The sequence below is a fragment of the Suillus plorans genome (genome assembly GCF_016647745.1).
Source record: "Suillus plorans strain S12 chromosome Unknown HD556scaffold_5, whole genome shotgun sequence".
Classification (NCBI taxonomy): Eukaryota; Fungi; Basidiomycota; class Agaricomycetes; order Boletales; family Suillaceae; genus Suillus; species Suillus plorans.
This window is the reverse complement of record NW_024537389.1, coordinates 46,114-70,169: the sequence shown is the minus strand read 5'-3', so window position 1 is coordinate 70,169 and position 24,056 is coordinate 46,114. Positions and strand designations below refer to the sequence as shown.

Below are 24,056 nucleotides of genomic sequence, written 5' to 3'. Positions count from 1 at the left end.
AGGCCATGCGCGACGTGCCGTATCAGCGAGCCATTGGCTCGCTGATGTACACAGCCACTAGCACCAGGCCTGATATAGCATTCCCCGTCGCGACGCTGTCGCAATTCATGCGCAATCCTGGTAGGCCCCACTGGGAGGCCACCAAAAGGGCGCTACGTTACCTCAAGGGAATGGGAGACTACGAGCTGACACTCGGTTCGACGGACGGCGGCCTTGAAGCCTTCGTGGATGCAGACTGGGCGTCCCAACCCCACCGACACTCGATGTCCGGGTATGTCGTTCTATTAAACGGAGGGCCAGTGGCATGGAGTGCCCGTAAGCAACCACTGATCGCGCTATCCACGGCAGAGGCTGAGTATATCGCCCTGACCAGTGTGATACGCGAATTACTTTACCTTCAGTTGCTCATCGAAGAGCTCTACGACCCCGTCCCACATCCCATTCCCGTGTTCTGTGACAATCAAGCTGCGATAGCATTAGCATCCAATGGAAAGTTCCAGTCACGCACCAAGCACATCGACCTTCGATACCACTTCGTCCGCTCACACGTCAAGAACGGCACCTTCAAGTTATTCTACTGCCCCTCCGAGGACAACGTCGCTGACGCCTTTACGAAGGCGCTCCCACGACCACGACTCCAGAAGTTGAGGATGCTGATGAGCGTGGCTTGCGCTCGAGGGGGAGTGTTGGACTATGAAGCCGAGACGTCCGAGACGAGAGAAGCCGAAGGATCCGAGATAAGGATGTCCGGGAGGTGATAGGTACGAGCTCAAGCCAAAATGGACATAGGCGAGCGGTGGAGTGACATCGGCTCGCATCCTAGATTATTTTCAGTCTCTCATTCATATATTCAAGTTCCTGACACACTTACTATAAGACCAGTACCAGTAGCGCAGGTGCATCTCAGTTTCGTTCAAGACACTGAGATGTACGTTCTAAAAGTCACCTAGAGTTGTTAACACGTCTAACGTTAGCTGTAGCTTTCTCGTTCTAGGTAGACGCACCGTTTGTAATAGAGTTTCGTTCAAGACACTGAGATCTTTCTCGTTCTAGACTCCTCGTTGTTCTCGCGCTCGTTATAAACGCCTTTAATTAGGTCACCAACCAGTGACATTGCTATGGCCCATCTGCCATCAGTATCAGTAACATCATTGATTATACAGTGTGTTGCATATGAGATTGCAGTACGAAAACTCGGCCTCGCTAGCGGAACCGGCGCTTTTACACCCTAATTAGGTCAAGGGATGTGACATCTTGTATACTGCCCTCTCCGAGGCTAGCATTGAGCAAGCTGAGAGCTGTCCTATGCTTTCAAACCGCCGGAATAAGATATTCTGGTGCATTTACTGGCTAGTGAATGGCCCCATAACGAACTGACTCAGGTTTCGTTTCATCAAGCGGCAGGCCCTGGCTAGAGTGACATGTCACATCCCTTGACCTAATTAGGGTGTAAAAGCGCCGGTTCCGCTAGCGAGGCCGCCGAGTTTTGAAAAACACGGCTGCAATCTCATATGCAACACACGGTAACATCAAACAAGCAACCCAGCCAACCTTGATTTGATTAGTAACATTTCAGTTCTGGTCTCCTTCAATTGAATCATACAGTACATCTTTGCTGGTTCCGAATTTCCCGCAAGTTGCATCTCACTGCCTGCAGGCCCTATCCGAGTCAGCGTTTGCAGTCATTTCAATCCTCGACATCTCATATTATAATGCATGGCACCTAGATCCTATTATTATCGCTGATAAGTATCACTGCAGTATCAGGCTTAAAATAACTGAAGCAGTTTCAATCCACTAAATTCATACCAATGCCCATCGAACTCTATCACACTAAGTAACGCTCACCGTCGCTTCATTCAAGACTGCGGACACGTACTACAAGGTACACACTGAGTACCGTTATTATCCTGATATGTCTTCCCTACTATCGGTCTCAGACACAACGAAGTTGCAGACGGTCAAGGTGAGTGAAGGGTAGCTTCCCTCTGATAAACTCGAAGTTAACATTATGATTGAGTACGCCAATTGTGAGTGTCTGCGGATCGTCTACAAACTGGATGGCAGCGTTGACTATTTTTAGTGGGTAGTCTTGCAATCCTCGTGAGTATCAAACACATTTTTTGTATTTTAAATTTCTTTTGACGTCGCAGGTGTTTGATTATTGCATCACCTTTTCCGAAGAGGTGGAGAAAATATCTGCCTGTTCGCGACTGTTGTTCTGACCACTCCCCACAGGTGCAATGGACCTGGTTCAAACCATGGGATGTAACTCGTGTCATATTCATCATCTCCCGATATTTGCCTTTCGCGGGGGTTGGAATGACCGCATATGGCGAGTGATCTACTCCAATTCTCCTTATCTTATGTGTTCCTGATGAGCATATTTTAGATGCACTACGTGTCAGCAATCAGGTAAGCTTGGGTGGCGAATAGTTTCTACGCTGAGCTGATTGCATGGAGAAAGTGTGCCTCTACTGTAGAAGAATACAGTGAGTCTACCTGCCAAACGGTTCATAAACTCATGCAAATTGAACAATGTGAATTTCAGTCGTTCACGTCATATGTATCGCTGCTGCGGAAGGTGCGCGTTCTACATGCATATTAAGATCACGGTGGGTCTTACTTCTTTGGTAGCCTTGCTGGTTATCCGGACCTGGGCATTCTGGCAAAAGAGTAAAGAATTGCTGATCGGATTAGTTGTTTATAGTGTGGTGCGTGTTTTACAGAGCAGGAATGATAGCATAGGTTTTTATTATTGCATAGTTGACAATCATCGCCGCCATTGCTGCAGACTTGGCTCCTACAATGTTGATTCCAGGAGGTGAGTTCATTAGTGTTCACGAACGAAAGTCGTTCTAATATGACTATCAGAGGAGCCCCCTCCAGGAACCTGTTACTTCGAGAGCACACGTAACGCTGCGATCGTATACTTGTTCTTGGTGATATTTGAAAGTGGTCAGTAATGATCCAAAGCTATCTATCAGCATTCTTACCCGTAACAACTTGGCAGTAATGCTGATACTTAATGTATACAAGAGGGTTCACGACTATAAAAATTTTCAGAGCGGAATTGTAGTAACCCTATATCACGATGGCATGTTCTACATGTTGTGCATCCTCAGTGCGTGGAAATAGTTGGTTCTTGAGATGTTATTGACTAACGTGTTTAAGGAAGCCGTCACACTTGCTAATGTTATCTTTGAGGGTGCACTTCCAGTACGTGTCTGGTCTATCAAATCCTACGACTCGCTAACTTTCTGTTCTTTTCTGCAGAGTGCCTACAGCAATATGTTTGACTCGTACGTCACCGGCTGCACTCTGACCGCTAGTTGATCTTGAACCCACTGCACTAGGCTACAGCTGGTCGCTCACAGCGTCCTGGCATCACGAATTCTATTCCGCCTTCGACGTAGCAACGAACATGTACACGCACCCATGTCAACAATGATGTTAGACACTCAGGTAGACTTGTCGATGTCGATGAGTGGGACGAGTACTGCCAGTGAAGTTTGAGGGAATGCAGGTGTATGCGGAACCATCGGCCTCTGTTGAAATGAGAAGTTTTTGCTCTTATCTGATGTACAACTCAATTGTGATATTATTAGCCAATGATACTGTGATGCCTCAGAGAACTTGAACGAACGAAACGGTGATTCGTTCTCGTTTCCTCCAAGCCTGGTTGCGGTAGATTTATAGATATCTTCAAATCTTCCTCGTTTTACCCGGTTCCCACAGCTTCTATCAGACGCTTCATTCACTTATAGCAAGTGATCATCTGCTTTAGGGTTCGGGATAAAACTATTCGGCCAAATATTAGCAAGCTTTTTAGCCAGGTAGGCTCGCGAGGGTCTTATTAACTAGCGGCTTTTTAGCTGCTTTTTAGCCAGTCACGTGACACCGCTTTTTAGCCAGCTAAGAAGTCGCTAAAAACTCTGGCTAATTAGCCAGCGCAGAAAAGAGACTAGCTAAGGCCATTCCGTTGGCCACTCGTCATCACCACTATCAAGCACCTGTATCTCCTCAGCCCTACCCTTACCCTTATTCTTCCCTGCACCGTCAGGAGCCGAGTCAGCCAACACCACAAGGAACCCATCAACACTCAAGTCTATCTCGGGTTCTGCATCGAATTCAATGTCGTCGAGTGTCGTGGAACTCTCCTGCACATCATCCAACCAAGTACCAGCCTCGTCTTCTTCAATCTCTTCATCACCATCACGGCTATTGGTTGACAGTAAGCTGTTCATTGCATCATGTTTCCGTTTGCCCTCTTTCGAATTTGACCCAAATAAGTCAATAATATGTCAGTAGAAGCTAGCCGGTGGGTCGACTTAGAGAGTCATTAACATTATTAGCCATGTGATTTTGGGGGACGAGTTATTAGCAGGCTATTAGCTAGTTAATAACACGCTAATTAGCAAGGAGTTTTATCCCGAACCCTAATCTGCTTGCTCCAGGAACGATTACTATGATCAATGCCAACGGGTGTATGGATGTATCCATATCTGTATCTCGTTCGTTGCTGGTCGTGCTTAGCAGTGCTGAGTCAGGCTGTGTAGTTGATATCCGTGAAATAAAAGACGCCAGGTTGAAAGAGAAATCGCAGATGGGAGACAAGAAGCCTACGGTAACACGCAAGAAGCCCGATTTCTGATTGTACAGGTTCGTGTCGATGGCCATTGTATTTTTCATTTCTGTTTTGAGTTGTAGCTGGTAATGGTTGCGAATCAAAAGTGACCGGTTGACCAGTGAGATCATCCATCGGATGAACACCTTTGTCGGGACCTTTATCATGCTCAGCCATGGCAGTTTGAGCCTTACGAGATCAAACTATTAGTGCTTAGTAATAGCTCTATTCCTCTACTATTCCTACCTATTCCTACACGTCCTCTCTTCAAACTTATGATCTGACAACGCCTGCCCATATACACCCACGCTGATCTGCGCGTTCCAACTGCACCCCCCAAAAAATTGGCACTAGTGTTGGAGACGCGGCTTATCAAAGGCGTCTGATTTTGGCCAGCTGTAAGTTGTTCACCCTGTTCCACTAAATTCTCAATGACATATGCTAGGCTGACCGTCGATACAGCAGCGCTCATGCGTCCGCCGTCCTCGAGCGTTGACTCGCCTAGTTATTGATCTGTGTCTAGTCCTAGACTTTATCCCGACCCACCCCAGAACGACGAGCTCATCTGTCGATCAAACCAACCATGCGTTTCAACGCTCAAGACAAGCATTTCTATAAGCCTTCATATAGGGTAAGCTCCCACTCTCTGCAACCTACTTGTTCTCCCCTCGTAGTCCATCTATACGGACAGCTCAGATGGGCGATAGGGAAATGGTGATTTCGATAAAGAACCATTGCTTTATCAGCCACCTGGTCTTCCGTAATTCTTCGTTTCCGAAAACAGGATTTCCATTCGCCAGAGTACACCAACTGGTCCAAATGGATGAGCAGGACTGTTGGGTGACCAGCTGTCTCAGCTTCGACACGCTACTCAGGATGCCAGTGGACGATGTGCCACTTCGACTGACTTCTGAACAAGTTGACAACGAAGTTTCACATTTTCAAAGTTACTTCACTTCGGCTGCAACACTAATGCTAGCAAAATCACCGATCTGATTTCCGATAATTGTGACAGATCCTCTCCACGTAGTTGCATGGTCCCGCCATCGTTCGTGTCGTCGTCCCTTGTACTAATGTGCATCTTCTAGGATTGGTATCATCATCTCTGACGTTGTGAAAGCTATTTTCTAGTTGATGCTTTATCTAGCCTGGCATCTATTCTGTTACCACTCGATCCTCGTTTCATCGTGCTTCCATTTAGTGCGAGGTTGAAAGTACTTCGTCCATCATGCGGATTATCCATAATCGAACACCCCTTTCACATCTTCACACGCCACGATCGCACAGCGTGTCGAACACGTTCCAAGTCGCCCACCTCATCCAGTGTTTCATACTTACGAGTTCACCCACTGCAATGTTCAAGACACTCTGCATCAGTCTGTTCGTCGTCAAATCCCGTGTGTATTTCACCCAAAACTTTCGAAGTCCCTTTTTTTCTCAAAGTATTCGCCAATCTGACTCTCTATCGAGGACCGTCAGTTTCCTGTTGCTCAGCTTAGATTCTCGAATTGAATCTTCCTAGACAAAATGGTCGGCGATTGTAATATAGGCAAACTCTGCCGAACAAATAACAGCAGCATGACGCAGTGGAAGCGTGCAGGGCTCATAACCCTGAGGTCACTGGATCGAAACCAGTTGCTGCTAGATTTATTTTGTTTTGGCGGTGCGGGTTTAAAAATGTAAACATTTTTGGTCGCAACATTATGCAAGGTAATGACCCAGCTCCAGCTACTTGCTTGCAATTGCGAAGAACATGAATGTTACTTTGGGTGCCGAGGAAATGCGTCAAACTAAGTGTATTTGAGGGGCGGGTCAGCCACCTTGCAAGTGATCATAGTACTGCAGAGGTTGTCCCACCTTCATCCTCACCGCTTCCACCACTACCTGTTTATTGTATTACCGCCTACTCGCCGTGCTATCAGCCCACCTGGCATTATAAGCAATGCCTCCGACTACCGCCACGACGTTCGCTACAGGTACGGGGAAACGCAAAATTCACTACCGCATATTCGGACATACGCATCGAGCTCCCTATGAGGGGGCAATCAATACGACACTTGCCAGGTACAATTCATTCTTTACATATCCAACATCCATGCTTCCAGCGGAATCGGCGTCTACACCACACCCGGAAAGTACGGCGAGTGGTGCCTTCTTGCTCGGGCAACTCATCACGGCAGAGCAGGCGCCAACGGCAATTCTTGCACAGCAATTGCCTCCTACAATTCCAAACGAGAGGTCGGGAGGCAATGCGCTAGTGGCGGTTGTCGTTGCCATTGTGATTATGGGGAGCCTGGTAGGCGTTATCGTCGGAGGAGAGATCATGAGGCGGCGGAGACGTCGCCAGGGAACTATAGAGGGGAGTGACAAGGATGGGACAGACTTAGTGCCGGACAAAGGGAAGGAGGTCTTCGATGAGAAGAGTCCAGATTCATCTACATCGTCGCTTCAGAATTCGCCCACGTCCACAGAGAGTTTGGCGTTTCATCTAAAACACGCGACTCGTCCCGTGAAGAGAACGACACCCTCCTGGTTCTCGCGGATCTTCCGGAAGGCTCGGGCCATCTTGCATCACAAGAACGCGGAATCCCCAACGGAGACATCGCATGCATCACGGACTCCTGCAGATCGATCGGCGGAGTTGCCGCAGCGGACGACGTGGTCAGATTTTTCATATACGCCAGAACCGAACTCCTTAAGTTACCCGAGGCCGCTTTTGCATTGCATACTCGAGGAGTGTGAAGATGACTGTCAAAGCCAGAGTGGCAGTGAGATCGCCCTTACGTTGGGCCTTGCCATACAGCGTTCTCTAGATTCCATTGCCATCACATCGTCTGCCCACGGGGCATCCCAAGCCAAATCATTTGCCACCATTCGAAAATCAGTCGAAGCTGGCTCTATCGTCGAGGGATATGGTGAAGATCGGGGAGATGCTCATGATGTAGGCTTTCTGGAATCTGTATCCACAGGAATGAGCATGAGCCCCTCTGGCTTGGATCTGGTACCCACGGCATCTTTGCAGACTGTCGACACTGGAACAAGCGCAGACCGCGAAAGCTTGAGAGAGGAGATGTTCGAGCTGCGAAGAGTTCAAACGAGGAGCATGCAGATGGACAAGCCTATTCTATTGTCCCTGGGCTTCAAAGCAGCAGGCGACGAGGACGATGAGCCATCCGATACAGAAACTGAACATGCACCCGGCGATAACACCATGACGACACCCTTGATCGCAAACCTACTTTTTCCACCAGGATGCGAAGGCCTACTACGACCCGACCTTCGGGACCTTCTCGGCTCCCAGATAACTCTAGCGACCCTGGCAAGCAGCTATAGTGCAGTGGACCTCGATGACTTCCCTCTTCCTCCTGCTATTGTACTGCCACGTCCGTAAATTAGAAACAAATTAGCCAATTCTATCATAATGAACGGAAGCACGCTGCGGATTGAAGGTATCAATTCAGGGAAATTGGACTCAGGCCGACAGACGTTGGCAAGCCTGCAACAAGCCTCATGCTAACCCCAGAATGAAATCGGAAATGCAATAACAAACGTGACAGACGCGTGTGTGACCGCGTGTCACATAATCTATTGTCCTCTAGCCATGAGATATATATCCATGTTGTTTCGGCGTTGCATTGAACCACTAAATTTCTCCACTTCTGGCTGACGGTAGAGCGCGTCATGATATCAGTCTCATTTATTTTCTTCAGTTTCTGTTCTGCTATTGCTCTATTACTCACAAGTTATGTTGTATACCTTGTCATTATAGCACCCCGGTTCAACCCCCTCAGAAAGTTGGCTGGACCACCATTAAATGGGCCACTGCACAACCACATGTCACCTGTCCTCGAGTAAGTTCTTTGCCTCTCTCACTAGACCACTCTGCTCACACATTCTATAAGCCCATTCAGGTCACCCAGGACTCATGCTGCCTATGTGGAGAAATATGGCAGGAACGTCCGTATAAGGGGGCTTGGTCCTGTGAGTGACTGGACTGTAAAATATGAGAACCGCGAATGACTGTTTGACGTAGTGGGACGAACGCCTCCTTCCCCTTGACCCTGTTTCCGTTGCACACGTCCTAAAGAACAGCACAATCTACGAGAAACCTTGGCAATCTCGAAGACTTATTACGAGTCTCATTGGGTGCGGTATGCTGGCTGCAGAAGGTCATGTCCATAAACGTCAACGGCGTGTCGCCACCCCTGCATTTTCCATTCAGAATATGCGAGCACTTGTGCCACTTGTCTTTAGCAAGGGAGAGGAACTCAAAGATAAGTGGATGAATATGAGTCAGGCAGTGAAGGAGGAGAATGTAGCCTCAGAAAAGCAGAACTCTGGCCAAGTGGAAATTGATATTTGTCACTGGATCAGCCGAGCTACTTTCGACGTTATTGGGCTAGCAGGTAACTCATGTTGGGTCTTGCACCCAGCCTTTACCTGACCATCATGCATCACCCACAGGCTTTGACTACAACTTCAACGCTATACAGAACGAGTCGGACGAACTCTTTGCTGCGTATAAGGAGATGTTTGAGATTGCCGTCTCGCAAGGAGATGCAGTGAGAACAGTTCTGGGGATTTACTTTCCCATCCTAAATAAGCTTTTCGTGCGTTTACATCAGTTTCCTCATGAATGCAATCCTGACTGAGCTCTGCAGCCTGATGAGAGGGCCAAGACCGTCCACAGATGCCAAGAAACTATTCGCCGTGTAGCAGGAAAATTAGTGCAGCAGAAAAAATCCAGAATTATAGATGGACAGAAGAGCGGTTCCGCATATACCGGTAAAGATTTACTGAGTCTGCTGTGTGAGTCTACCGTCATTTCTTCCAGTCGGTCGGCTGACGGAATCGTAGTGAAATCCAATATTGCAACAGACCTTCCACCAGATCAGCGAATTTCCGACGAAGATATATTACACAACATTAATACCTTCATGTTCGCAGGGTCCGATACGACATCCCTGGCTCTAACGTGGACATTCCTGCTCCTTGCAAAACATCCAGACTTGCAAACTCGTCTTCGTACGGAACTTCTCTCTATCGTGCCAACTACTCCAATATCCCGGTTGTCATCTGAAGAAATTGAGTCTCTACACAACACCCTACAGAACCTACCGTTCTTGAACAATGTCTGTCGGGAGTCATTGCGTCTGGTCCCTCCAGTCCATTCTTCCCTCCGTGTTGCAACGCAAGATGACGAGATACCTGTATCATACCCCGTCCACTTGAGCGACGGCACGATCTCGGAGCAAAAGTCTATAAGCGTATCGAAGGGGAGCTTCGTGCACGTCCCAGTAGAGGCTTTCAACCTCGACAAGGGTATGTGGGGACCTAACGCCTGGGATTTTGAGTAAGCTTTTTGCGCCCGCTTAATTGAACCACCTCACGAAACGAATTTACAGCCCTGATCGATGGGATCATCTTTCGGAGGATGTGCTGTCACTTCCAGGACTATACTCTAATCTTCTGACTTTCTCCGCTGGGCCGAGAGTAAGCTCTCTCAAGTCTTTGTCGACATCGCTCATTTAGACCTTCAGTCATGCATCGGGATGCGTTTCTCTATGATCGAGATGAAGACATTTCTCTATATCCTTCTGACGACTTTCAGCTTTACCGAAACAGACAAAAGAATCTACAAAGCCAACGTGTAAGTGGCGCACATCATATCCAGGATACATCCTGACACCCTCTTTGAACAGCGTTCTTACACGGCCATATGTTTCTGGACAATTCAAAAAAGGAAGCCAATGTCCACTCATTGTAACGCCACTCGAGTCGATTGCCACCTCCTAGGACATATAAGTATATCAATATATAACACATGTTAAGCACGCATATACCCCTGCATACGTCGAGGCCGGTACACTTACGTAGGCTATCGGTAAATTATTTAGATTCTAATCCACAACATCACTGCACATGTGCACACAAGTCACGAGTCACATGGATAAGAATGCTACTGGTGGATCCAGCTCTCGGTTGCAAGGCTATGTTGCTGTTAATGCACGATTACAGGCGCATGGTACTTGGCAAGTCCCAATTCCTAGGGCAAAATTTGGCTGTGGTGTCAACTATGTTAACTGAGTCAAACCCTCGTTCCCAGTCAAAACCAGGCTCCTTCTCAGCTACTGCTTTCAGTGTGAGGGGCAGGCTGCGAGGGCCAGTGGGGGGGCCCGCCGAGCCTCCGTTAGAACCATGTGCACCTGAAACATAACACATGTAAACATTGTCAGTGGGGATAACGAAATTTGGACATTAGAAAAGGTAGAAGTGACTTACTACTACTTACTAGGACTTCTCCTGCAGAATCACCAATCTCCTGCTGAACGTTATGCCCAGGGAATGCAAGACTTACCAATGCGATTGCACGCACATTTGCATGGGGCGGCTCATTGTTGTCACATGAGGACAATATATCGCCAAGTATTGTCATCTTCCTAAATCACGATACTTGGTGTGATATTGAGAGTTGACACTACGTCTGCACCACGCACAATACAACAGCTGCGCGAATTCGCGACTGGATGTTCCAGTTAGAGGGAGATAGATAGATGACGACACCTCGCTACCAGCTCAGGTAGTATGCACTATTTTTCGTCATCTTGCACTCGAGACCAAAGCCAAGTTCATCTCATGGTCATTTCACCTCAACACTGAACAGATCCCCACACCATCCCCCTACTATTCTGCACCAAAACCGTCATAGCCCTTCTGTCGAAGACTATCCCGCTGAAGATGCAGGTGCGAATCTACTGCGGTCATCATATGTGCGGCGCAGCCACTCGATACACATTTCTCTCGGATTGCTACGGCTGCATGCTACTGACTATATCATCGACCCAGCCACCCAGCTCTGAGTCTCAACCATGCCCTGTTATTCTCTCCTCTATATATCCAGAGACCACTGCGGGCCACACGACTTTGCTTTGCGCAATCAACCATGCGAAGAAGGAGCGCGGGGATATCATCCCTCGCAAGTAGTGAGTCGTATCTCTAGCACACTGCCAGCGACCGCGCTGATGATTTTTGACTTTTTTTCCAACACTCCTGCGCCACGTTACATTAGCGAGGCGCTGGGATAGGACAGTCCTGGATAGAGGAGCTGGCGCGAACGGGTACACTAGTACCGGCGTGTAGCCCATTTCCTGATTCCATCGATTTCCGTTGATCTCCCGTGTGCGACTCGGTGCGAGGGCATCTGTCCGATTTTCACTGAGATGTAACTCTGACTCTAAGCTCCCCTAGTAACTGCTGCACAAACATACCAATAACTCAATCCCAAATCCGAGCAAGTAATACAAATTGTACATGCGCGCACGCGCATACCAATACCAATACCAATTACTACATAAATCGTTACCCCGAGTCGCGCGTGAATTTGTCCCCTGAGGTCAAGAAGGAAAGCATAACAACCTCCAGTCGTCAAGCTCACAGATGCGGTGCATTACATTTGAATATCATCTTGATTCCAGTCTCCATGCCTGAGTCCGTGTCTGGAGATGCGCATTTCCCCGAACGAGAGCCTCGTTGATCTTCTCCACCCACATCGCAGACATGGCGCTCGTCTCTGCAGCGTATGTCTGTGATCTATTAGACTGCATGGCATGTAGAGGATCAACAGGGTGAACCACGTAAAACAAGAGTGAAAGGACTGACAGTCAAAATAACAAACTCTCGCTCGCCTTTCGGCTCTGCACTCTCGATCACATTTCTGCAGTCCTTACTTGCATCCCGCTCTTTCTCCTTTCCTTCCCTCGGCTTCTCGCGCTCCTTGCCCTTATCTCCGGCGCCCAACCCGACCTCACTCTTCAAGCTCACTTGACCACCCCCCTTCTGTTTCACGCATAGCAGTCGCATATTCGTAAGCACCAGCTGCCGCGTCTTCGTCTTCGTGAGGCTCGCGCTGATCGGAAGACGTAGTTTACTACCACGACGCTTCGGTGACCGAGCCTCGACGCGCGTATGGAATAGGACGCATTCGGACGGTAAGAGAAGGCTTGACCTATGACAGCAAAGGGCAAGAAAAGAAATGGTTCATTAGGAGTCTCTATAACTTGAGTACATCAATGACGCACCAATCTGCATTCGAACATGGCCCGTTACCCTGTACCGGAGTCTGCGCACGATTCCGTCCGCGCGATAGGCTTGGCTCCAGCTTTGCCTCGGTAGCTGAGCCAATCCTCATCTTGATGTTGAGATCTGCCGCCACCCTATCAACGATGGGGCTCCCGTCAGAAGAGCTAGAGCCTGAGCCAGTTCCGTTCGCTCCGCGGACGTGGACAGATATAATTGGGGGAATGATCTCAGTAGGGACAGGAGAGACTTCTGATGGTGACAAAGCTTCCGCTCCATCCTGCGTTGGTGGTGGAGAGGTCTGTATTTCCGGTAATGCAGTGTTGTGCTCGTGCTCGTCAACGATCGTCTGCGTCTCTTCCAGATCTTCTTCCAGCCCCGGCATCATCCTCCCCTCACTCGTCCTTGATTGCCATACAAGATAATCCGGATTCTCTCCCATTGGGCCCTCTTCCGCATATCTTGCCTTGAATGAGTGTAACATCGTCCCCTCACTGTCCTCTGCCCATCCCACACCATCCCCATTTACCTCGCCCTCCCCACTCCTGCTGCCCACATCACCATCACCACCCACTAATCGATCCCACATCTCTCCTAAATCATTCCACTTTTCCCCCTCCACCTCGTCTGTCGCAGGTACCTCCTTCTTCACCAGCCCCGCCTCCAAAAGAGGTGCAGGGTCAGTCCACAGCGTCTCCCACGATACAGACGCGAAAAATGGATGTGCCCGAAGTGCCGCGTATGAGTGAGCAGAGTCTGGACTGCCGGCGCCGAGCCGTTGTGTCGGATCGTGTACGAAGAGACGCCGTATGAGGTCCTTGGCGTCTTCGTCGAACCCGTCTGGGAAGGTGAAGTCGAGAGACTTGATCTTTTGCCAGGTGAGGTATTCGCTGAGGCCTTGGAATGCGAATCGGCCAGAGATCATTTGATATATTATACAGCCAAATGCCCAGAGATCCGAGCTGTAAGAGATATCAGTACCCTGATGAGTTGTGTTTGAAACATCGAACACAAGGGTTCCTGATGCCAGGAACGAAGAAAGGGAAAATATAAATGTAATGACATCCGATATATGCATGTGGTTTTGAAGGATAAGCGCACCTCTTACTTGTCTCGTTGCTCTCTAGCAACTCTGGCGCGACGTATTGCGCAGTGCCCACAAATGTTTTGGCTCTGTCCGCTTCGGGACTTATGAGAAACACGTATACACGGAAAAAATTAGCTAACCTCCGTTCTCTAATATCTTTCCGGTACCAAAATCAGTAATCTTTATTCGAAACTGGTCATCTAGAAGGAGGTTTTCGGGTTTGAGGTCTCTGAAAGTGACGTCAGCAATTTAGTACATGTACCCTTTTTCAGGTGATGTGGAGAGAACCTCCGGGAAAGGTGATGGAGTGACGCACCTATGAATGACGTCTTTCCCGTGCATATACTCCAGTGCGTCAACGATCTGCGCTGCGTAATATCTGGAAGAGGTGAGACTTAGGGAGCCGAGGCGTGATATGCGAGATTGCATCTCCCCATTGGACGCCAAGTCAAGGACGAAGACTGATAGGACATTAACGAAGGGGGTTCACGATAAAAGCGGATAAATGCGTCTTCCATGCACCCGATCACTAAAGCAGGCGTGGCAGTGTGAAGCACTATCTGCCAAAGAGGAATAGCCGGCCAATAACCGGGATCGGATGCACACGCACAGCATATAGAGAAGAAGGTGGTACTGACATAGGCTCCACTCGTCCTGAAAGGTCCAGTGTAGGTGTATGATACCTGGGTGACCGGCACCCAGTTTGACGAGGACATTCTTCTCTGCGAGGGCAACGAGCATCTTGTCCTTTCGAATGAGATGATTCTTGTCAAGGATCTTGATAGCGTATTCCTGACCAGTTCGGATATATCGTGCACGCATTACCTGAGGTGACATGAGTAGGGGGTGCGGGTAATGAGTGATGGACACACTGTCGAGTAAGATCCTTCTCCAAGGGTGTCTCCAAAAGTAAATTCTTGGGCCCCCAGTCTGCCATTTGCACTCCTCGCCCTACTTGCCTCTCGTGATCTCTTCCTACTCTTGCTCCTCTCCTTGGTCTGCTGTTGGGGTTGTGGAGGTTCTTGGCGGCTGGATACTCCGAGTTCACGAGTGAGATAAGTTGGTGGTTTGGAGGGAGTAGCAGTTCTGGACTGTGGGCTTTGGGAACGCGGGGAAGAGAAAGTGCGTGCTGGTCTTGGGCGGGAAGACTTTTGTGATTCAGATGGGATGTCAGTTTCGGAGGATGATGATATGACAGATGCATTTCTGCTGAGATCGACGAGGGTCGGCGGGAAAGTTGGTGGGGTAACTTGTACCATCCAAGAGTAGTGTCTGTTGAACGATTCGTTTCCAACCGAGATACTTATGAGTAAGTTGCTCGCAGCTGGCAACGAAACCTTAATTATGTCATCTACTATATAGCCAATCCTCAGATACTTATGGCTGTGACAGATAAGTACATTCAATACCACGTAATCTCGCGGTGCGACCTCCGAATTCACACAGGTAGCGACATGACACACTTGACAGCAAACAGCCAACCCTCTCCGCTCTCACCCGCTCCAGTGACATTGGCTTGTCAGGGCCTCGTCCCTGAGTTCACCGCCACCCCCATCGGTCTGCAACCAAGTGTTTCCCGCGTGACCACAGCCATGCACGCTCGCTAGCCAAACCTGACCTACGAACTCCCCGAACTCAACAAACCCGTAAGAACATGCAGTGGTTCCACTAGTAGTGGCTCGACGACGTTCTTGCAACCATCGGTCTGCATAGTTTGACCGTGCGCATTCAATTATGGGAGCACACGAGTCCAGGGGGATGTGAATAATGTTGTGCACCATCAAGGAAAGAGGATCCAGCGAGTAAGGAGGCAAAGTTATATTCCACTGCAATTGCGGAAGTTTGCAGTTTGAGGGTTGATCACGAACAGATGAGTAATATATATCCAAGGAGAGTGCTGTCAGTCGGGATAGTTCAGCCTTCTGTTCATCCCAGACTGACATATCCTTCGCTTCCTCCGCCGGCATTCGTGGACACCAGCTCCGTCTTCCATCCTTGACTTCATTTTTCGCAGCCCACCCAAAGAAAAAGAAAACGGGCGGGGTCATGTATCACCAGATATTGTACAGGGATAAAATACTTTGACGTTGTGGTAATCAAGTATTTCATGGCGCGCTGCATCAGTACACTGAATCCTTGTGAGTCGCTAACCATCCACCCTATCAAAAATCTTATTCAGCGAATTACCAAAATAAAGAACGATACGTATACATTAAAGATGTCGCCATGGTGCTGCCAGTCACACAGGTAGACAGGTCGATCTTTGTCCTCTACGTGCTCAGCAACAGCAGCCGACACCAGAGAAAGTTCTACGGGAGTGACTCTGTGAGAAGTGGTACAGTGTTGTGGTACCTGGGTCGCCTGCAACCCTCCCTCAGCCCCGGCAAGCTCTAAGCCAGTAGCATCCACAAGCCTTCCAAGAAACCCCCCTTTAATGTGAGCGAGGGCCTGGTCGAACGAAGTCCCTGATTCTGTGCCTCTGTTTGATTTGATGATACTCTCGGTCAATTCGGGAGGGATGGGAATCATTCCGCGAACTACGGATCCCACCTCACGACGCGCGGCACACGCTTTACAAGGAGAATGGTCCGGCCGCGCAAAGACTGCGACAGTACCTACAAGCTGTATCGGATGAGTATTCCCTTTGTGGTAGAGCTGGAATGAGTAGGAGTGGTTGTATGCATGCTCCAGAAGTTTCACATGCACGATAAATGTGCGGTAGTGAGGGATGACGGTATGATCATTTGGCACAGCAGTATTTTCCTTGTTTGGAACAGGTAAGTGCTTCCAAGTATGCGAGGCCACCTGTGTCTCCTTGGTCTGCGGATTAAAATCGTAGTAGGCTTGCACCCTTTTCCGCGCCAAGGCACGCTCTTGGGATGTCATGGCAGTCTGATCGACCTTAATTCCTTCAAACTCAGGAAACGAATAATCTATTCAAAGTAAACTTATGTGATTCAATCAATAAGATTGCCACGTACACTTGGGGTATCTTTGTTCACGCAAAAATCGGGCCTGAGAAGAGGTCCAGTAGTTTCCTTGTTCCGTTCGGAATGGTTGGAGTGGTCCGTCTGGAAGGAGCTGTTCGTTGTAAACCTGCGCGTATGTGCCACGCGCCTAAGAGATAACTATTGCGTATCTGTGCAAAAACATCATCCAGCCCATACCTGTGTCCAGGGGTATTGTTCCCCAATGCCCATCGTGTTCATATCCGCTTCCCATCCAGTATTCGGTGTAACACCACTCCCACAGAGCCACTTTGGGGATTCAATATCAAGATAACGCCCTTGGATGAAATCATACATACACAGTCTGTCCACATTCGAATGGAGAACTGAAGCAAACCACGTAAGTAATGCAGACGGGTAATTTGCACCTGTTCACGCACGGAAAAAGATCGGATCAAGCGTAGCGGTATGTCCTTCGCCACTTGGAGAAATACGCTACTTGTCCTGTCTACAGACAACATTTGAGCAAGTTTGGTGACCCAGAAAGGGAAAGGTAACATTACCAAGTCATCCTTCTCGTCGCTGAAGTCGGCTATTCCGCCGACATACGAGAAAAATGAGAGCGGATTATCGACAAATTATTTTTTACCTCCAGTAGCCATGATTTCGACTTTTTCTTCGTACAGAACAGGAGGAAGGCCATTCTCTGGTACATCCTTACCGGCCCAGTCCCAGTATTTGTATGTGGTGTAAATGTCTGCCGGGAATGACTTACCACACACGGAAAACGCAATTCTCTGGTTTAGTATAGGATCTGGGTCAGCAAGGAAGTCATTATACGATCGAACCTCTCCATACGTTATTTCAATGTAACCCGAGATGACGCACAGATGGGAGGGTAACGGAAAAGGAGATAACGAGCAAACAAAGCCTCGTGAGGTACGCGTAAACGACAGAAGTGCAATAGAAGGAATTTGGTAAAATCAGGACGGATACGCTTCTTCGGGACACGGAGTGCTGATATCGACCATCCGAGAAACCTGATGGTATGGTACTAGCGCAGGGTACGCATGAACCACTAGTAGGAGGAGAATCAGGGTGGGGCGTTGGTGACCGGGAGAACAACGAAGGACTTCGGGAACGAAGACGTCCACGAAAACATTATCGGCAGGTAATCGGATTTGTAATCCGTGTCACAGAGAAAAGTATTAGGATATCGGGGACGTTACAAAGCTAAATACACATTAGATACATAGCTACCAGATCTTGCGATACAATGTAAAAGTCGTAGGACAAATCGAAAGAACACACACGCACAATAGCTGCAAATCAGTACATACAGAGCCCTATGAAGATTCCTTGCCCCTAGATCCAATATTCCTTCCCCAATTCGTTATACCCCGGCTCAATCTGGCAGCAACTCTCCCCAATCTCGATGCCCGACAAGGGGGAGGCGGGGGCGGTACCACATCCATCTCCATGAATGATCTTATAGTTGACTCTGGGTTCTCCGGGTACGGATATAGCTTTGCATCGCGCTCCTTCAGGCGCGCATTAATGGGACCAGTTTCAACCCGAGGCAGCTTACGATGGTTCCGATGCGCTGTCACATCGGCCATGGGGCTCGAGAAGTGACGTCCGTGTCCAGAACGAGAGTCCGGAAGACGAGCGGCGACGCTGGAGTGGTGCTTGCGCTCTCGTGAGGTAGTGAATGGAGATGGTCTTCGGTTTTCTGAAGGCACATTAGCTTTACTGGACTTCCGCGACTGCGAATTGTGCGCCTTGAGCCTTGACAAGCTAGCCTCAAGCCTGTCGAGTGCCGAAACAGGTCTCACAGATTCGGAGGGAGGTGGTAGAGGTGGAAGCGGCGGCGGATCTCTTGTAGGTATATAGGACGTGCATAAATCAGCCACGCCACTAGGCACAGCATGCATGACTTGTTTCTCCACGTTGAAGATCTGTCCGCGACGCCTTAGGTTGCTATCGGTAGACCTGGACCTACGAAGGCTTAGTTGTCGGTCCGGAACCAAGTCGTCGCAGGAATCCGCCGAATAGGCTTCATTCGAGGTAAGCGCTACGATGACAGGTACATCCATCGGCTTGGCAGCTACCGCATAATCACGAATGGAAGGATTACTGCCCGGGATTAAACTGGAGGTTACTGAATGTCGAGGTGCGACGTCAAGGGGATCCATACGGTGACAGGAACTTGTCGAAGTCCTGTCGCACACGTTGGCACCGTCTGGGGGGACAGACTGATGAGACGAACGTAGACATAGGATCTGTGAACTTTCATGACTATCCTGGATCAATCGACCCAGTGTATCAAGCCCTGGAGGTGTGGATGCGATCGAGGACTGGCCTTCCACCATTGATGTTTCAAGCGGGATGCCCACCATCTCGCTAACTTCGTGAAGAAGCATGCTGCAAGACGCGGAATCTCCAACATCGTCCTCAACTTCTGCGGCCTCCCATGAATAATCATCATCGCTCTGAGTACCTGGGGCTTCATCTTCAATCATCTGCAGCTTCGATGAAGACTTCTTCACCCTCTTGTTTGAACCCCATATCCTCAAAAATTCCCTAACGGCAGTAGTTTCGTCCTCAGAGAAAAGGTTACAGACCTCTGAACGTGAAGGTGGGGGTAGGAGGTCATAACTCAGCGGAGATGGGGGAGAGGAAGATAAAGGTGTTGTCGGCAAGTCCTTTGCAAGATATGTAGGAAATTCGTCATAGATGGGGTCATTTGATGGGACAGGCTCTCCAAAGTCCCGGCAAAAACGACGAGACTTGCGAACATCGAGTTCATGCCTTGAACCGTGACCATGCTTTGATGGCGCACAGCTTGCCGCGGTCAATGGTATTGGTGTGGGAGTCTCTGTCAGATGTATTTCGTCGGGAAGAGGCGGATTGGCCCCATCAGCCAGGTAACTGACTGGAGCTTCTGTGAGTATTGTGTTTTTCATACCCTTCCTGTCTCTCTCTCCGAAGAGATCCAGTCGTCGAGGATCGCCTCGAGATAAATGGACCAGCGCGCGAGTGCCGTTGCCCGATTTTGAATCTGGTTCATAGAATTCGGAAAGGAATGCGGTAATAGGTGTCACCTCAGGAGATGCGATAGTGGTCGATGGCGAGTAGAAGAGTTCAGGGGTTATGGGTGATAGTTGTTCTTGGGTGTGAGAACTTCCAGACCAAGACAACGTGCTGCGAATATACAAAGCGATTTTTAGTGTTGAATACAACCCCATCTGGAATACACGAACCTGTAAGTCGATGTGGGAGAGAGAGTCGGTACCGAGGAGACAGGGTGGTCAGACGACCACGATGTATGTGATGCATCTGAGGGTAAGCGGGCGTGGATGGGGAAGGATGAAGAGCCTTGGCGCCGTGACACAATGTTGTTGCTGTTTGGAGGTTGATCATAGGATTGCGAACGTGAAACTCGCCGGGACGGTCTGGAGCAGGGTTGTCCCTGCATCGATTGAATAACAAGATTAGTCGGCGACATGCCAGACGAGAGGCGTTGATGATAGAATAGAGGTGTTCAACTTTAATCATCATCATTAGGAAAGATCCCAATGCTAGCAACTGGGAACACTCACATAGTCAACAGAACGTACGAACGGACTAGACTACGATAGAAATATGTTAGGCTGCAACAGAAACTTGTATCGTGTGCACTGCAGGAGGACATGAACTTGTGGCCTTTGAAACGAATCAGTTTTGTTGGCGCACCGAATTGCAGGGGTGATTGGAATTCAATCAAATGCCGTGCCGTCAAGCAATGCAGCGTCTTCAATCCAATGAGACAAGTGCAAGGACAAAGGAGACTGGCGGCACCGTCTGGACTTTGGGGACGTGCTTTATATCAGGTGTTTCTCTACTGGTCCCGCCGTGCCCGCGCGGTGGTTCGGAAAGCCTGCCTATTCTTACTCGGAGGCACTGCGAGCACCGAGCCACTGTGCTCCGATAAGTTAAAAAAAATATTATCGCCCCTAGTACTGCGCTGTACTGGCTCGGGAAGGATGACCGTTGAGGAGCAAATACAAAATTGGATAGTAACTGGTCGTAGCCCATGATGATGCGATACTCGCACTCGGTCACTGCTTAAATGATCGTCATTCTGTAGCTGAAACTGGATACGGACAGTCCTGCAATGCTAAGCTGCTCGTTGCGTGAATCATGGGACGAGGACTCGGAGTTGCCTTTGGTGATCGGTGATCGATCGGCAATCCGAATTTCGCTGGCGACAGCCGGGCTTGCGCGAATAATGTCTTCTGTGGCCAGCTGCTGCAAGTGGGACCTGATGAAATAGAACAGATGATCAAGCAGGTCGCCTCTACCATCCCGAAGCACAAACCCAGATGATGCTCAATCGTGGCAAGGCCCTCGAGGTCGGTCACAAAATTCTGTTCAGGGTTTCTTTTGGTACAATTTTGAATTACATAAGCAGCCAATAGCCGAACATCGCATGAGATTATCATCGGCGGTGTTTATGGAAAACATGCATGGGCATATGATTTTTCAGGAATACATGATAGAAACCGTGCCAGACCTACAACTAGTACGCCTTCTTGCCAGCTGTAAGCTGTAGGTGAGCACTGTGCTCGTCATAAGGCACTTTTGATACAGGAATCTCGCGCCATAGGTCAGGAGTAAGGAACGCGTAAGTTTTCGTAATCTAGAATAGATGTAAGCGAAACACAATGAAAAAGTTCGAATACACGTACAGCAGCAAATGTGGCCTTCAAGAAATTACCCATTGTTGCAGTCGAGCCCTTCGACTGCGTGTAGCAATCCTCAACACCAGCAAGCTGAAGTAGACGCTTTGATGCAGGAGCAGCAACAATACCAGTACCACGAGGAGCAGGGATCAGTCGGCACATAACGGAGCCGACCTTTCCGCTGACCTTTGATGGCACAGTGTGGGGCTCACCAAGGGCTGCACCCCAGTAACCTCTTCGCACGGGAATGACAGAGAGTTTAGCAAGGATGATAGCGCCCCGGATGGCAGTTGCAACTTCTTTCGCGCACTTCACACCCAATCCGACATGTCCGTCAGAGTCACCGATGGCAACAAAGGCCTTGAAGCGGGTACGCTGACCGGCACGGGTCTGCTTCTGCACGGGCATGATCTTCATAACCTCATCCTTGAGTTTGGGCAGGAAAAAGTCGACAATCTGGTATTCCTTAACGGGGAGGGAAAAGAGGTAGATCTCTTCCATAGATTTGATTTTACCGTCTTTCACCAGACGTCCGAGTTTAGTAACGGGAGCCCTGCGAGACCATATGTTATAGGCCGAGCGCAAGGAGAAAATGGATGAATACAGACCACTCCTTTTCCTCATCCTTGCGGCCTCCTCTGCGAGGACCGCGACGTCCTCTGCCTCTGTCGCCTCTTCCACGTCCGAATCCACCACGTCCGCGTGCTGCGTCAGCCATTATGTATTTGCCGGAATTTTACTGTGCAGATGATAGTTAGTACTTGAAGTCACTAAGAAACGAACGAAGCCAAGAGAGGTAGCACGAGACCAGGGGAGGTACATCTGATAGTGTATCGATGCATCCATCCAAAATACGATTATTTGACGTCCGCCATGCAGAACCATCTGGATACTCAGCCGTGTGCAAAGGAATGGGATTGAACTCACATCACGAAGGTTCGGCGGTGTTGTGCTCGCTGTCGATGGTAGTGTCACCGCTGTGTATCCTGCAATGCAGCCGCAAAAGCCCTGCCCTGAAGAGGTAATATGACCCCCCTGACACGTTTGATTTACACTGCGCAAGTGTAACACGTTCTCATCACACGATTCTAGCTCGAGAATATGATCTTCGTACTCCAATTGTGTCGAGATGGCTTAATTAGTGAAATGCATCCCAGGCCAAGTGCTTACAACCCGCGAGATAAGTACTAAGTGACCGGGGGGGTTGTGGAGTGGCAAAGCGGTGCTGATGATAAATACAAGCACCGTAGGTGAATTCATCCCACGACCTCAACTCTTACAAATTCCAAACGCTACCTGCTGTAAGTGCTCATTTCTTTCCTTCAAGCCTCTAGTCAAACTTGACTTTTTAGCGTTACTTCTCACCTACGTAATAGTCTTTTAACCCCAGTCAAGTTGGCAGAACATGTCGAATCCATCCATGTCCAATTTTTTGAAACAGCAATTTAGTATTTGCCCCGCGTATGCTCTTCACCCTCTCTCGTGTTTGACTTTGAGCTGATTGTGGTATCCAGCAACGGCTGTCAAGCCGTTGGGGATGGGGCTTTCTCTGCTGACATTACTCCTAGTGTACTTGCCGTCTGCCACATGCAGGGCACCGACGACGTGTACTACTACTCTACTACCTTCTCTGGTGGACCCGGGGTAAGTTATTCATGTCATCATTGATATCAAACACTGAGACTTTTCCAGTGGCGCGTTTGACGTCCCTAATGCTAAATGCCCTCCCGACAGAGGGTCGTCAGACTGTGTGACAGGCAGTCCGGCGTCTTCAATTTCTTCTTCTTTCTCGAATTACTCATCGTCTCCCAACACATCCAATGTTTCACTTATGCACCCATCGTACTCGCCTTATTCATCTACGGTTCCGCCTCGTGACATTCCTGTCAGAACAAATTCGCCCTACGACATTGCCACCCCGCCTTTGACACCAGATGACGATGAAGATAGCTATGCCACTGGTATACTTACAAAGCATTCTAAAGATGCTTTGGATCTTCTTTTGGCCATCTTTCCTCGTGATGGATTGAGCCTTTTGCCTTTTGCTAAGAGCGTCGTTGTTGCCGCCCCAAATATGGGTGCTTCTTTCGATGGTGTGGTGCTCGAACTCCCTGGAAAGACCAAAACACTTTACGTCGATGGCAAGAACGCTCAAGCAGTATCTCTTCGCGAAAGGTGCGTTGCTTTTTAGAATCTAACGTCGGTGCTTACATGACCACCGTAGCATTGTGGCTCTCCTCGATTTAGCCGACGAACAACTCCAGTGCTCAGCTTTGATCATCGCATTCAACAAGTTTTCCCACGGTCTGAGCGAACTGTTACATTCACTCATGTACGTTGGGGGCAGCGTCGTTACTAAACCACCATTCCAGGTTGATCCTACGTACATCCTCGTCGGTGTAGAGATTTAGGTGGACGGTCAAGGGAATGTGGACCAACCTTATGTGGTAGGAGTGGGCATCATATAGGACTAAATTATTTCTCCATTACTGTATGCAATCAAATGACTGCTTTCTGGCTGTTCAAATGTACGCTGGCATAGCTGACCGGGACCTGTCACATACTATGATCTGAGAAGACGGACTGTTGGTTGA

At 49.0% G+C, this 24,056-nt stretch overlaps 9 protein-coding genes and 1 non-coding gene across 10 annotated transcripts; 5 read left to right on the top strand and 5 right to left on the bottom strand.

Moving 5' to 3' along the window:
• Positions 1 to 1,511: 1,511 nt before the first annotated feature.
• Positions 1,512 to 3,653, top strand: HD556DRAFT_701217 (uncharacterized protein). The gene is made up of 15 exons (XM_041311346.1): positions 1,512 to 1,966; positions 2,021 to 2,030; positions 2,084 to 2,103; positions 2,154 to 2,186; positions 2,239 to 2,335; positions 2,393 to 2,415; positions 2,468 to 2,492; positions 2,552 to 2,584; positions 2,638 to 2,714; positions 2,767 to 2,824; positions 2,875 to 2,958; positions 3,014 to 3,124; positions 3,179 to 3,219; positions 3,277 to 3,302; positions 3,357 to 3,653. The coding sequence occupies exons 1-15, from the start codon at positions 1,916 to 1,918 to the stop codon at positions 3,514 to 3,516; spliced, it is 849 nt and encodes a 282-aa protein (XP_041165532.1). The 5' UTR covers positions 1,512 to 1,915; the 3' UTR covers positions 3,517 to 3,653.
• Positions 3,654 to 3,968: 315 nt separating this feature from the next.
• HD556DRAFT_1227923 (uncharacterized protein) lies at positions 3,969 to 4,265 on the bottom strand (the record flags this gene model as incomplete). The annotated part of the gene is made up of 1 exon (XM_041297190.1): positions 3,969 to 4,265. A coding segment is annotated over one exon (297 nt), but the record flags the coding sequence as incomplete, so codon positions are not given.
• Positions 4,266 to 6,199: 1,934 nt separating this feature from the next.
• Positions 6,200 to 6,271, top strand: HD556DRAFT_t28. The gene has a single exon. It is a non-coding gene; the product is annotated as a tRNA-Met (tRNA).
• HD556DRAFT_1331201 (uncharacterized protein) lies at positions 6,204 to 8,140 on the top strand. Its single transcript, XM_041301757.1, has one exon. The coding sequence runs from the start codon at positions 6,570 to 6,572 to the stop codon at positions 8,016 to 8,018; it is 1,449 nt and encodes a 482-aa protein (XP_041165530.1). The 5' UTR covers positions 6,204 to 6,569; the 3' UTR covers positions 8,019 to 8,140.
• Positions 8,141 to 8,214: 74 nt separating this feature from the next.
• HD556DRAFT_1331195 (cytochrome P450) lies at positions 8,215 to 10,589 on the top strand. Its single transcript, XM_041301756.1, has 9 exons — positions 8,215 to 8,478; positions 8,530 to 8,608; positions 8,661 to 9,033; positions 9,092 to 9,237; positions 9,289 to 9,436; positions 9,485 to 9,980; positions 10,033 to 10,120; positions 10,168 to 10,277; positions 10,330 to 10,589. Exons 1-9 carry the CDS (start codon positions 8,309 to 8,311, stop codon positions 10,421 to 10,423), a joined length of 1,704 nt encoding a protein of 567 aa, XP_041165529.1. The 5' UTR covers positions 8,215 to 8,308; the 3' UTR covers positions 10,424 to 10,589.
• Positions 10,590 to 11,875: 1,286 nt separating this feature from the next.
• On the bottom strand, positions 11,876 to 12,726 carry HD556DRAFT_1331194 (uncharacterized protein). Its single transcript, XM_041301755.1, has 2 exons — positions 12,287 to 12,726; positions 11,876 to 12,225 (listed from the first exon to the last, which is right to left on the bottom strand). The coding sequence occupies exons 1-2, from the start codon at positions 12,485 to 12,487 to the stop codon at positions 12,088 to 12,090; spliced, it is 339 nt and encodes a 112-aa protein (XP_041165528.1). The 5' UTR covers positions 12,488 to 12,726; the 3' UTR covers positions 11,876 to 12,087.
• Positions 12,678 to 15,049, bottom strand: HD556DRAFT_1227930 (kinase-like domain-containing protein; the record flags this gene model as incomplete). Its single annotated transcript, XM_041297193.1, has 7 exons — positions 12,678 to 12,815; positions 12,849 to 13,665; positions 13,805 to 13,883; positions 13,931 to 14,019; positions 14,107 to 14,251; positions 14,429 to 14,615; positions 14,663 to 15,049. The coding sequence occupies 7 exons, from the start codon at positions 15,047 to 15,049 to the stop codon at positions 12,678 to 12,680; spliced, it is 1,842 nt and encodes a 613-aa protein (XP_041165527.1).
• Positions 15,050 to 15,965: 916 nt separating this feature from the next.
• HD556DRAFT_1437695 (uncharacterized protein) lies at positions 15,966 to 20,246 on the bottom strand (the record flags this gene model as incomplete). The annotated part of the gene is made up of 8 exons (XM_041305742.1): positions 15,966 to 16,723; positions 16,772 to 16,907; positions 16,958 to 17,047; positions 17,098 to 17,124; positions 17,179 to 17,330; positions 17,388 to 17,552; positions 18,183 to 19,942; positions 20,002 to 20,246. The coding sequence occupies 8 exons, from the start codon at positions 20,244 to 20,246 to the stop codon at positions 15,966 to 15,968; spliced, it is 3,333 nt and encodes a 1,110-aa protein (XP_041165526.1).
• An 888-nt stretch (positions 20,247 to 21,134) lies between these two features.
• HD556DRAFT_1331152 (ribosomal protein S5, N-terminal domain-containing protein) lies at positions 21,135 to 22,474 on the bottom strand. Its single transcript, XM_041301754.1, has 4 exons — positions 22,390 to 22,474; positions 22,071 to 22,284; positions 21,469 to 22,015; positions 21,135 to 21,419 (listed from the first exon to the last, which is right to left on the bottom strand). Exons 2-4 carry the CDS (start codon positions 22,178 to 22,180, stop codon positions 21,300 to 21,302), a joined length of 777 nt encoding a protein of 258 aa, XP_041165525.1. The 5' UTR covers positions 22,181 to 22,284; positions 22,390 to 22,474; the 3' UTR covers positions 21,135 to 21,299.
• Positions 22,475 to 22,867: 393 nt separating this feature from the next.
• On the top strand, positions 22,868 to 23,873 carry HD556DRAFT_1429459 (ornithine decarboxylase antizyme-domain-containing protein; the record flags this gene model as incomplete). Its single annotated transcript, XM_041304814.1, has 4 exons — positions 22,868 to 22,923; positions 22,977 to 23,110; positions 23,199 to 23,637; positions 23,687 to 23,873. The coding sequence occupies 4 exons, from the start codon at positions 22,868 to 22,870 to the stop codon at positions 23,871 to 23,873; spliced, it is 816 nt and encodes a 271-aa protein (XP_041165524.1).
• Positions 23,874 to 24,056: the final 183 nt, after the last annotated feature.